This window comes from Seriola dumerili, unplaced genomic scaffold (genome assembly GCF_002260705.1).
Source record: "Seriola dumerili isolate Sdu_G_001 unplaced genomic scaffold, Sdu_1.0 BDQW01000219.1, whole genome shotgun sequence".
NCBI classification, from domain to species: Eukaryota; Metazoa; Chordata; class Actinopteri; order Carangiformes; family Carangidae; genus Seriola; species Seriola dumerili.
The window spans coordinates 8,363,692-8,377,342 of record NW_019174474.1 but is presented as its reverse complement, the minus strand read 5'-3'; the positions used below and the strand labels follow the sequence as shown (position 1 = coordinate 8,377,342).

Here is a 13,651-nt window from a genome sequence, read left to right as displayed (position 1 = left end):
TGGATGAGAAAATTGATTGAAAGCAGAGACGACAGTTGAGAAAGGAGACGGCGCACTTACAATCATTTCCTGTAACTGTGTCACATGGGTTTCGCCACTTCCCCGCACCTATAGGAGAATGAGTCTGTTCGTCCCAGTGAGAGAAGTGAACGTGATCACAGACTATGACCGATGCTGTTGCCCCATTGTCACCGACATAAATATCAAATCAATTTTTCCAAATCCAGAAGCCGGTGTTGTGTTGTTTGTCATATGTTTTGACACAAGCAGTCACGACCACGCCCACTTAATTGACAGGAAGTGTTCACTATTTCTTTCTTACCAGTGGCGCTGCTGGTAATTTGGTTGTCTTTTGTTATATAGTATATTTTGACCAAAGTGTAAAATAGATGCTTTGCAGTTTTATAGTGGATAGTGTTGTGTGCAAAATGAGTTCTCTTAGGTTGCTAGGTAACCAGCTGAGAGTCTAGGAACTCGGTGTACCACCAAATAAAATCTGTAAAACTACAATATGTTGTTTTCCTTTGGTTTCGTGCAAGTAAACAAACAATATCCAATATAAAGTGTGAGCTTTAGGTGTGCTGACAGGTAGGATTTTCTTACCCTCAGACAGAGCCATAGACTGGACAGAGCAAGCTGTTTTTTGTTTCTGCGGTAAAATATGCTAAGCTAAGCTAACCACCTGCTGACCATAGCTTAGCTATATATTTTCCACGCATGAAAGGAGCCAACAATTTTCTCCTCCCATTCCCAGCAAATAAGCAAAGTTCCCCAACAATGTCTAACTATTCCATTAAAATAGGTTCAGATAATTTGTGGGATATAAAATTTGAAATGACAAAGGCAACAATCCAACTCATCTTGTTAGTTTAGAATAATAAGACAGTCTATATAAGGTTAATGAGAGGTTTAGTATTCTACTATAACCCACCACATTCAGTTTGACAGGGAGAGTTAAGGGGCCACCAGAGTGTAATGTATTTTAACCGCATCATCACTGGTCTGTTATGGAGTGGCTACGGGGGGCAGGGGTCACCCTACAGCATTCCTGATAAACATCCTGTCAATTTATAACCCTGCACATCTGCTGCACACACCTTCCCCTCTCATCCCTCGTTTTTTTTTTTTTTTATATATATTTCACAGGAGAGCATCCACTGTACTGGGCAGACCTTTCTGTAGAACATGGCTCAGTCCAGCCAAAAACTGCAGCCCACTTCAGCAGACAGACCAAACCCTAGGAAAGAAAAGCGAGTCTTTGCCATAATTTAGAGGGATTATTTTTTATCAGTCATGCCTCTCTTTTAGCAGACCATTTCCTCTTCTTTCACTGCCTTTAGGTCATGTCTGTAAAGTTTGCAAACAAAGTAATTACATGATGTGTTGTACCATGTAATAATATCCTTTATACTTCCTATACAGAAGAAAAACATGACTTCTACTGTGGGTATTTATAGAGCAACCAGATACCCAGCATCCTGTCATGAGAACTGAGTCATAAACATGAATACTGTAGGAACAAAAGGAAACAGAATCACACAAAAAAAACACAATCATACTGTCTTTTTATTAACTTGTGGTGACTAGATTTAGAAACTATGTCTGGTTTGGTATCTCCTGCCCACGTGGACCGATATGAGGTAGAGACACCGGGACTACAGCCCAGTCCCTGTAGCTCTCACCACAGAATTCACTGGCATCTCTGAGAAAACAGCTATAAAACAGAAAATATCCCCAACACAGATGCTGACATTCCTCACCACCACCATCAACCCCCCTTGGAAAAAAAGGGTCTGTTCTGTTCTCTGCCATGTGCGTCTGCGAGAGTTTCCTTAATTCAGCAAGGATGGGTTTTAGTAAGGAAAAAATGCCACGGTTTCTGTTTCGCCTCAGTCTCCCAGTAAGGCCGTACAACTGAAAGCAATCATCAGTCCTAAACACATCAAGCTGGAGAGTCTCAGAAGGTTTTGAAGGCTTATATAACCGTCTTTAAGGGCTTTGACTTCTGGGTACATTTTTCATCCACCATTGTGCGATAATGCCTGTTTGTTTTTCAGCCTTCGTGGTGGCTGGGTGTTTCACCTCACTCATATGAGAGACCGGAGGAAAACAATTTATCATTTCATTAGCAGGGGAAACACAATGGAAGCAATCTGTCATTTACTCAGTATGTAGATAAGTCACTGAAATCTGGATAACATTAGGTGTTATATTGTAACACTCAGTTATATAAGACTATGAGGTAGGGACTTTGAAGCAAACGCCTGTTTATTTTTCTAATCTTGCCATATTTTCTGCCGCTGTTCCTTTCCTGCTCACTCTGCATTGCAAAGTAAGGTGCCCTCTAACCTTGACCCAACCACACAAGCAGCTCCTCTCGATACAAAAAGAGAAACACAGTGCTCGTGATACACTGTGACCTCCGACCTCAGAGCCAGGTTCTGCCCATGATTCAGCCCTTGTCTTGCCTGGTTTATCGCCCGTAGTGAAGGATAACATTCGGGAAGCTGCGACCCCACAGTGAAGCCACTGCTGAGGTCATCGCTGAGGTCTTGTGCCCACTTGACCATAAAATCAATCAGGATTAATCATCTGAGTCTGGTCAAACTGTTATGTAAGTGATCTTTTGTGACACTTACTTTAAACCTTATGCTGAGCTCACCTGCAGGGAATCACAAGGACACATAATATAGGTAAGGCTTCTGGCTTCCTTTACGTTAAGATCAGATCAACTTTATTGATCCCACGCAGGGAAACTGGACATACAGATTGTATTGAGCATTCGTATTGACAGCAAAGAAGTGGATTACACAACATGTTTGAGAAATTCTTGTGGGCGTTTCGATACCTTTTTTTTTCTCCACCATGAAAGCTTGTCACCATTGGACTCCGGTTTAACAGAATGAATTCAAGCTGCTGTTCTCTGTATGTGAGGAAACTACAAACTTTTTAACAGCCTTCTTTGAAGCCTACATGGAGTGAGAGTCTGAAACGTTGTTCTTATGGCATTGTGTTTAATGTCCTGTCTCTGCTTTCATACTGACAAACACTTGTTATCTTGATTGCTGACGTCAAGAATTACAAGTGTGCACTGAAGTGAGTTTTGTCCTGTGAGGGCTAATGGAAGACATAAAAGAAAGTTAGAAAGTACGTAAACTGCTCTGTTGACACAAAGTGTAGAGGTCTTTATTTGCCTCTGTAGGATTCTAACTTAATTTGATAGCTTTGGTGGGGGGAAAAACAGTAGGGATTAATCACCATTTAAATTTTTTTTTAACATTATAGCTACTTAACTACAAATTGTGTAAATCAAGGGCATAATTTCTCACTACTTTTCAGACAAAAGAGGAATTGATAAAAAAAAAAAGTTGATATGCTCATCTGATTTGCCTTGAGTTGTTATTGTTATTTCACACTAGTATGCTTTACGAGCAGCAGTGAGTGATTTGTGGACTCTTTTTGCCCAAGGTTTGGCTGTTGAGACTGCATACAGACCAATTTCATTTATGGAGGTTATTGGGGCCGAAATAAAATTTAAAAGTAATTCCACCTAATCTGCACGTTTTCACAAAATGATTTCATTTATTTTTATTGTTTTTTTCCCCCTGAACACATATCTGGAAATCAGCTTTTAGAAATTTGAAACCTGCTTACAATAGAAGATCTGTCATGTTATCTCATCATATCCTATTTTGTCATCTTTATATATTTGGCCGAGTCTTTACTGTGTGGCATTTCAGGTCTGTATTGACTGAAGTCTCAAAGGTGGGGTGTTCATATGCTGTGTGGACGGAAAATCAAATCCAGTGGTGAGGTAAATACTCCTGTGAATTTAGATGTTGCTTGCATTAAAAAGGTTGCAGTTCAGCAGAAAAAAAACTCAGAAGGCCCAGAAGCTGAAGCCTCCCAGCAGCACCTGAATGCAGCAACATGGAAAACATCTGAAAACAATTTACTTTCAATCACAAGATGATGATTCTGGCAAAAAGTTAAGACAGTTTCATCATTTGCTTCTTCGATGTACTGGAACTCTTCATAAGTGAGCTGTATTTGACACTTCAATTTAAAAGCAAACTACAGTCATTTGTCTTGGTTCAGCAGCTGCCTCCCATCGCTCCTGTAGGTCAGAGGGGTTTGAGTGCTCTTCAACAGTCTAGAGCCTCTCACAGTGTGACATACAACAACCCCGTATGTCAACACCGCACAGATGGACAGAGAGTTGTCCTGGGAGAGGGATCACAATGTGTGGCATGCACTCTTTGCATTGCAATATTCCACAGCAGTCTTCAAGCAGAGGGTGGATGGCTAATGAATGAGCTAATGTAAACTAAACTGCCCCTTCTGCCGGAGATAGACTCCCCCTCGAGCCCTCTACATCTCTTGCCATCTTTTTCTTCATCTCCCCTTCCTTTACTTTCATCCACCCCTCCTTTCTTTCCTGCCCTCAACTTGTAATCTCCATGACATCTCCATGCTTTTCTCTTTGTTCCAATCTTTCCTTTATTGAGAATATTACTTCCTAAATCTGCCAATATACTTCTGTTTTTCACCCACCCCAAGTCCTGGTGCCCCCTCAGTGGGCTCACCAGCTCCATTTGAGCCTGTGGAATTTCCTCTATAGTTTGCCTGGCAGATCCTGCTTTCCTCCTGAAGGGTCTCACAGACACGTGTGCTTCTGTATACATCTCACACAGATCAGGGCAGAGATACTATAGAGGCCCAGGCACGTGGAAAGACGGGAAAAAAAAAGGTTTTTGAGGGGAGAAGAGTGAGCGAGTTAGACAGAATAGAAGACAGACAGAGGATCCCTCAGCTACAGTGGGCCTATGTCGGGCCACGTGACTCGCTTTACTGGGTTCTGTTTGACCTCCACACACACACACACACATGCGTCCACCCGTCGAGCCATGCGTACGCACAAACAAACACTGGGGACAGATACAACAAACAGAATAATACTGTAACTGGAGAGCTATGAACCCAATTATTCACTCACTAAAACAAACAAATAGAAAACATCTAACTTTGCTAAGCTAAGGAAATAATTAAGCATTTTTTCCTCTCCTCTTGAATGTGGAAAACATTCATTGAACTGGCCTGTGTTGAACAGCACACGCCCCAAAATAAAACTAAATCCACATTTGATGCACAATTACACAGCCTTTTCTTGCTGTTTAGTTGCAGATGCATTTGCTAAAAAGGTTTCTGCTTTCATCCAGAATATAATCTTTTTAACAACATTTCTGACACATGTAGCCATGTATGAGGAAACGCAGACCCCTGTAAACTTGCCACAGAGCAGCAGCAGCAACGTAGATCCAGACTGACATCTGGAACCGAGCAAACAGTCACATGGTGAACATCATGTACACAGTTACATTGCTATGAAAAAATATAAATCTGTGTAAAAGCCTGCAAATAGACAAAGACAAGGACATAGAACAAGTTGACAGATTTTGACTCCCGGTAAAACTCCTCTGTTTATCGGTTTATTTGATCTCCAGAAAGGACATGACAGCACAAATTATTTGGAGAATAAATACTGTCACTCACGATGCCCTGTTGTTGTGGTTCATTTCAATTAAAATTGATGAGCTGAGATGGAAATAAAGAGCTGCGTTTGCTCTTACAGTGACAGTGTTGGCTCTTATTTATCCAATCATTTGCTATCAGAGTTCCCTCTGTGAGACAAATGAGGGAAATTGGAGCGTTTCCAAGCTCTATCGCTGTTGCATACACAGGAACCCAAATTAGCTCAGAGGAGTGAGCAAGATGGGGAATCTCTGCAAAGACAGAGCTGATCCCTTCACCATGGTGAGATTCACGGTGATTAGCCTCCCTCAGACACATAAAATAAACACAGTTATAACTGACATTCCACTTTAAGAAAAGAGAGTGACCCAGGTCAGATCAGTGTTTGGGCATCGCTGCCATTCCATGTATACTCCCTCCCGAGTCTGTATAGGCCTTAAATGTATGGATGCGTGTAGCTTTTGTATGTGCTGTGTATTAAACTGTGCGTGCCAGACGTATCTGTGTATATGGGTGCACACATGCAAACTCGAAGTGTGTGTGTCTGACGAAATATGCTGCTTGAACCCAGCGTGTTCTGAAAATAAACCGCAGGGTCAACAAACAAGACAGAGAGAGGGAGTCCTTCCATGTGCTGCTGCGTGTGTGTGCGTGTGTGTGTGTGTGTGTGTGTGTGTGTGTATGAGAGGAGGGGTTGTGGGGTAAAAAAATGTGCTTTCCCCTCTGTTTTCCTGTCTGCAACGGGAACAGAACTCTCTGACTTTTCGGTGAACTATCCAGCAGAACCCCAGTGTGTGTGTGTGTGTGTGTGTGTGTGTGTGTACGACCAACACAACATACACCCAGGGTTTAGTTTGGAGGAGTTCAGGCCCAGGAAGGAAACTCGTCCTCGTGGGAGTCACCCTTGGGAGTCAAGGATCTGGAGGTCACTCAAGACAAGCTTGTTAAATTCAACACCCGCCAGTGGAGAATGTACTGTATGTGGAGGAATGAGCAGAATCTAAAAGCAAATAGACATTCTGCATGAATGTTTATACATTTGCTTCTTGAAGTTATCAATCATATTAATTACAAAACTAAGGTTGTCAGCATTTACTGCAATACAATAAAGCACAGCAACAGCTACTATGACTCTGCTTGTTTGAGATAAGTGCTATCTCATTATGCTAACACGCTCACAGTGACACTGCTAACAGGTTTTTCAGGAGTAAGTTGGAACATGTTCACCATCCTTGTTTACCGTGTTAGCTTAATTATCATTCAAGCTACAGCTGAGTCTGATGGGACCGTCATCAGTTTGAAAAGCATTTGGTCGTAAACCAAAGTAAAGGACAAACTGACATTTTGAGCAAATGTGATGTGATCCGACTGAATAACCAAAGTCATTACCATTCATCCTCTGGGGACCTTAAATATCCGTAGGAAATTTCAAGGAACTGCATCTCCTATTTGCAGAGATGATTCAGTCGGGATTAAAGTGGTGGACCAACCAACATTACTACTCCAATAGATACGGCCGTGGTTTGTTTACATGCTGCCACCTAGTGTTAATTTGCATGTCCAACACAAAAGTGAAATGCCCTCCTTCTGCTTTGATGGCTGGACAACAGTTTGGGTATTCATATAGAATATGCAATAGTATCATTTAAAGGGGAATGTCACCAATTTTACACTTAAAAGCCACTTATAATAGCCAGAATAATCATGTCTTCAGTGGTTCTGAGGGAGCTTTGTCAAGTCTGAGGAGATAACTCTGATGATGCTATGTCAGTGTGGACTTTAAAAGATACTGACATGGTAGGAAGAATCTAGCTGAAAGATTATGGGAAATGTAGGCTTTGACCTTTGAACACCAAAATTTAAAGTTAGTCCTTGAGTCCAGGTGAACGTTTACCCCAAATTTAGAGAAAATCCCTCAGTGCTTTACTGAGATATCGCACTCACAAAGCCAAAGCCGTGTTTTGTGAGGTCACTGTGACCTTGACCTTTGACCACCAAAATGTAATTTGTTCATCCTCAAATCCAAGTAAATGTTTCTGTCAAATTTGTAGAAATTCCCTCACAGCGTTACTCAGCTATCATGTTCACGAGAATAGGACGGATGGATGGACAGACAACCTGAGAAACTAACGCCTCCATCATTCAAATCAGGATGTCTTGGCCTCTGTTGCTACAGTTGGAACATTTCTTTTTTGAAGCCATCGCCTGTAAATCCTCCACTTTTACTCAAATGCACTACGAAACTGCTGGTCTACCTTGTCAAGGGTACGGAGTTAAGACTTAGATAACTATTGATTTCACAGCAGTATTCTTATAAAACTGTGGATAATTGTATATACGATAGTTGTTATAAAATAAATGATTATTTTTCAACCTCTACCACCCCCACCCTCAAAATCTCCTCGTTTTGTCCCATTTTACTCTTTTGATTCCTACTTTCTTTGTATTGTGTATCATACCTCAGCATTTAAACATGTGCAGCTTTGACTCCATATTCTTTGAGCCAAAATCCATCAGGTTTTGTTTGTGAGAAGACTACAGAAAAAAAACCAAACATGTGCGTCATTTTCAAAGAGAATCTTTAATAATAAAAATACAGGAGTGGTGCTAGAAATATGAATTCACAAATCAACGATGAGAATGTGTTTTGTGCAACTTTCTGTTTCAAAAAAACAATATAATCAGATTTATGTATGTATGTATTTTTGGTTTGAAATGAATATGTGAATGTTTGTGCTTACCCTTCCGGGAATGGTTTTCATACGGTTCAACAGTATTATGTCGTTAACATTAAGGCCACTGGGAGGAATGACAAGGTCACAACAGACATGTAGTCTACACACACACACACACACACACACACAAACACACGAGGACATCCCAAACAATTCTAAACAAACGTCTTTTAAGGACATGTGGTCACTGACAGGGAGATTACCTCACAAAATAAACTACGTATTGCCTAGATCTATTACCTTAAAATCATATTTTTACCACAAATACAAATGACTCTTGGAAATCAAACAATAAATTTCACCAGGATTCTTCAAGAAATTCTGTTTTCTCATAAGTCAAATGTGTCTATTGTAATTTCTTCATTTGTAATTAATACCAACTTGTAGGGAGTAATGTGTTTTATTAAATGCTCCTAAAACATATATGTACCATTCTGATTAAAATCAACTCGTAATGCCTTGATTGCCCAGTTAAATATTTAAAAAATATTATTACCTGACCTTATATCAGTTATGTATACGTGAGCTGGCATAGCAACCTCAGCATTGAAAGAAGTGCTGAAAGGATCTAATGCTAGACTCAGGAAACAAGCTACTGGACCAAAAACATGCTGAAATTTACGACGACGAAAAATCCACAACTGGGAAATCATCAAAAACACAGCAGCTTGCACTTAAAAGAGAATATAGTCCGTGGGCATTCAATAAGTCTTGTGATCAAAGAGTCACTTGAGCACAAGATAAAAAGACATGTTAGTTTGTTCTGGCCCCAGGCTGCACAGCCGTCTCTTCGTGTTTTACAGTGAGGTTTCCTTGGATTCTGGCACAACTGGTTTGAAGGTCAAGATTTCTGTGAAGGTGTGACCTAAAGAAGAAAGAAGCACAGCAGGACAGCGATCAGTATATATCCCCAGTCAGTTACTGGTCTTTTTGGTTACATCGCACTATAACCAGTCCAACAGCTCCTCCCCATTCATCCTTACGTTTCCACTGGTCCAGCGGCAGGTCTGTGTTGTCTAAGGAGTGGTCGTACAGCTGTGCTTCCGTCTCCTCCTCTGGTTCTCTGAACTCGGTGAAGTAAGGCAGCGTGAGAGCCTCTGCAGCGGTTACCCTGCTCTGCGGATCCAGCAATAACATGCGCTCCAGCACAGACACGGCTGAGGAAGGAGGAAAAACAGAGTGAGGAAAGAGTGTCAACAGGAACTGAAAATAGATAGAATTCAAAGGCCGACCGTGTCCTACCTTGTGGATTAGTTGTGAAAATCACCTTTTGAAGGTCTTTCTTTTCAACTTTTGGAAGACTTCTGATGTAGCTTTTGGCCTGTGAGAAAAAATCAATACATTTAATCTAGAATAAATCATTGTCTTGACATTAGTATCTGAGGGGTGTGTATATGAATTTAAAGATACGCATAATGATTTTATGACAGTGCCAAATTGTGCCTCCAGTTCATAAACTTTGGAGGATTTGGGGGCACAAGTGGGATGTACAATAAAACCAGGGAGTTGTATGAATTGCATGTTCTGCACTCACATCTTCAGATTCCAGTTTTGATATAAATTCCTGAGTTGGTGTTCCTGTGATTTTCATGATCTCAGTCAGCTGATCTAGGTCTGACGAACAGGGGTCAAGGTTCAAAGATGATTCACATTTCGCAGGATAATTCTTTCATATAGATTCATGGGAGAATTGTGCAGTATTTCTGCAAAGAATTTCTCCATCTTTTGTCTCTTTGAACATCCTGAAAATGTCAATGGAAAAGGTCAGGAAGATAAAAAAGGATACGGTCACTGCCTTTAAAAAGAGGTTTTCCTTGCAGCATTTCCGCCATGATGCAGCCCACAGACCAAATATCCACTGTGGAAGAGACAGAAATCGCAGTTGATAAACACCACACATTTCAGATTTCCAGATATTCTGAAGAGTTTACAACAACATCACATCGTAGGTCAGTGATCAACAGCATAAAATGCAAGAACTCCCAGAGTGTCTGTTGTACCGTGTTGAGAGAGCACCGCCTAGTGGATAACACTTATCATTACTGTCTGACTCCATTGAACTCAGGTGTTTCTAACACCTTCCACTTTGACTCCAAACCCAGCTCAGCATGAAACCTCCGCTCAGCTGATTCAAACAATGAAACTGGGGTGACAGAGCCATCTTTATCTCTGGAACTCTCTCCCCATCAAAATAAAATACTCTCCCACCCTCTCTACCTCCCTGGCTCACCTACTTTTAATACTGTGTCTTTTCCTGCTGCTCCATTTTTGTGTTATTTTATATAGTGTGTGTGAGTGTCTTTAAAAGCCCTGTATAATATATATACAGTATATTAGATATTTCTTATTAAATCTGTCACAGAAGAAGAATAAATACTAATTTCTCTACTGACTGTGGCCTCAATAGACCAGAGTGCACTACAACCACAAGTGCAAGACATTTTTGGAAAAAGTAAGAAAACAACAGGTCCCAGCCTGTTCTCTTGAGGTTCATTCTGAGAAATGCAGTAAACCATAACTGAAGGAGAGGCCTTGAGTTAAGAGCATTCGACTATGATAATAATATCAAATCCACGCTCCATCATAAAATAACAGGGGCATTCAGCAGTGAACATGACTGTAATTAGTTCTACATTACCAGTCTGAGTGTAGTGCATCCAGCTCAGGATGACCTCTGGGGCTCTGTACCAGCGAGTCACCACGTACCCCGTCATCTCACTGTCTGCCTGCCGCGCCAAACCGAAGTCCAAAATCTGACAGAACATGAACAGAAACATGGTAGAGTCAGACACAGCAACACTTACATCAAGGTCATATAGTGAGGCAACAAATCTGGTAGTAAGACTTTAAGGACTTGCCGAAATATGTCGAAGTGGCAATGAAATTCTGTGCAGTGCATTGATGATTGTACAATCACAAATTGCCCATTTTTGATTGGAACACCATAAATTAAGTATTTAACAGTTAAAGCAGGCTGTGGGTTGTGTTTGTTTGGGCTATCAGGGTGTGCTGTACCTTGAGCTCACAGTCTTGGTTGATGGCCAGATTTCCTGGTTTGAGGTCCTGCAAAGTTGATATGAAAAGACTCAACATGACTGTGACATTGAGTCTGTAGCAAACATGCGAAAGAAAAACTAAGCCTCAGTCATAACAGTCCAATAAAATGGGGAGGGTATACGTTTGCACACCAACTCCCTTTTCTCATAAGATAAGAATGTATGAATCCTTAGCTCACACATACTTGGTGGAAATGTAGCCTACTGTGTGTGTGTGTGTGTATATATATATATATATAAAAAAGACAACTTACCCTGTGAATTATACCAGCTGAATGAATGTACTGTAATAAAAGAATGCAGAAGAACAGGAATTTAATCAACAGAACAATTAAATTCAAGGAATAAATTGTCCACACTATATCATGAAAGCCGAGTTCTCCACCTTAAGCCCTTTGAGCATCTGATAAACCAAATACTGAATTTTTTCTTCTGACAGTCTCTGCAGCTTCATCAGCTTCCCCAGATCTGTCCCCATGAATGGCATCACCAGATAACTTTAAGAAGAACAAGATAAACATCACAGCTGTGAACACTTTACAACCGGCTGCTACTTTCAAGCTAGGTTAATTCAGTCCCACAGTATTGGCAGGGGCATAAATTGCACTTACAAATCGTGGAATCGGTCCAGGGAGAGGTCAGCAGTAAACACATCTAACAGGCCAATCACCTGCATCAGGCAGAAATATAAATATATCACCCAGGGTGGACATAATCTTTTGTCCCATAGGTCACTTTTAACACAGATGTCCTCTCATTTCATTATTCTATATGCATGAATACTCAGATATCTTGATTCCATCTAGTCAGAACTAATAAAAAATGATCATGCAGCGATTAGGCTGTGTCTTACATTCTCATGCTTCATGTGTTTGAGAAGCCTCAGCTCCCTGTAGGCCCGTTTTGCAAAGAGCTCAGACTGGAAAGGTCGGTACAGCTTCTTGATTGCCACTTTGCCTCCTGTTCTGGAGTCCACTGCTGAGCTGAGGGCAAAAACACATCAGAGTGTGTGAGACAGAAATATGTAGGCCTAATGAGTTGATCTGAAACGTGACCAGTATGAGGAAATAATGATCTAGTCCAGGAACTTCCTTTTGACCTAAATAAAAATCGTCATCTGATTTTCACTGAGCGTATAACTGAAGATGTACTTTCTTATTTTGTGATCAGGAATTTCAGTATGTGCTCAAAACCTGTGACCACACACGCGCACACACACACGCACACACACACACACACACACAAGTACACAAAGCCCCCTGGCCTGTCCCTTCCCCTCATCTGCTGCATCCAGCTGTGATCTCTGGCTGTAGCAGGCGGCTCCTCCATGTCCAGCCTGTGTCCGACCACAATATTTCGGAGTTGCTCATGTGTTGTTAAGTCGCATACGGTGAGTCGGGGCAGTTTAGCAACCGCCCACAGTCAATCATTGACAACAAAGGGCCGCATGCTGCGAGACGCGCAAGGTGCCCAAAAAGCAGCTCGTTGTGTCGGATATCTGTAAACTTGGACGTGCGCAGCTGCTTTAACCCACCACCACCCGCGCGCTATTTATGATTTCACAATCTTTAAAGACGACTAGAGATGTGAGGATGGCTGCGCCGAGGTGGCGTTATCGGCGCAAGTGTCTCCATCATATCAGGAAGTGGGGCAGCATGTGTTCAGCGGAGCGCAGATACTTGTCCTTTTGTTTGCCTGAGGCACAGTGCAGCTGCCTGTAAGTCACCATCTGTTCCGTCGCTCTCTTTTGTTACCCCGCTCCACATAAACCAGTAGTGCGATCTGTGTTATATCGTCTCCCAGTGTGTGTGTGTGTGTGTGTGGGGCGGTTTTCACTTACCATACCGTCCCGTACGCCCCGGTCCCCACCTGCTTCAGATCCCGGTACCGCTCCGGCACTTCCCAGGAGGTCTTGTTGACTTCTTGGCGGTAGTAACCGGGTCTGACTCGCTTAGACATTTTATTTTCTTAAAACGTAAAATAAGAAGTTTAGGAGAGATTGTTCTTTGGCCGTTTTTTTTGTTTGGTCTGCGGACGCTACGCACCCATTGTCCCAGATCCCACCTATGCGCTCACCCTCGATCATTGCGCAGCTCTGCGTGTCTGCCGCTTAGGGCGCAGCCTGAGGTCACCAAAAGCCACTCCTGCTGAGGGCCTACAATTAAAGGTGAAAGAGGGACTGGAATGCGAGTAACAGGAGAGTACGGACTGACAGCATGCCTGTGAAATGTGTTGGCAAGTGCGCACAATTTGGATAGCGACTTAAAAGGCTTCTGAAAGCTCTGGCTGGGTTACACCTACTGTAGGTTTTGCTCCTCGGAGCTGCGC

General features: G+C 41.9%; 1 protein-coding gene across 1 annotated transcript; it reads right to left on the bottom strand.

Moving 5' to 3' along the window:
* Positions 1–8,134: 8,134 nt before the first annotated feature.
* On the bottom strand, positions 8,135–13,561 carry LOC111228380 (mitogen-activated protein kinase 12-like). Its single transcript, XM_022754213.1, has 12 exons — positions 13,164–13,561; positions 12,177–12,306; positions 11,935–11,993; positions 11,709–11,820; positions 11,578–11,607; positions 11,283–11,330; positions 10,906–11,020; positions 10,054–10,125; positions 9,802–9,881; positions 9,510–9,588; positions 9,251–9,424; positions 8,135–9,132 (listed from the first exon to the last, which is right to left on the bottom strand). Exons 1-12 carry the CDS (start codon positions 13,280–13,282, stop codon positions 9,065–9,067), a joined length of 1,086 nt encoding a protein of 361 aa, XP_022609934.1. The 5' UTR covers positions 13,283–13,561; the 3' UTR covers positions 8,135–9,064.
* Positions 13,562–13,651: the final 90 nt, after the last annotated feature.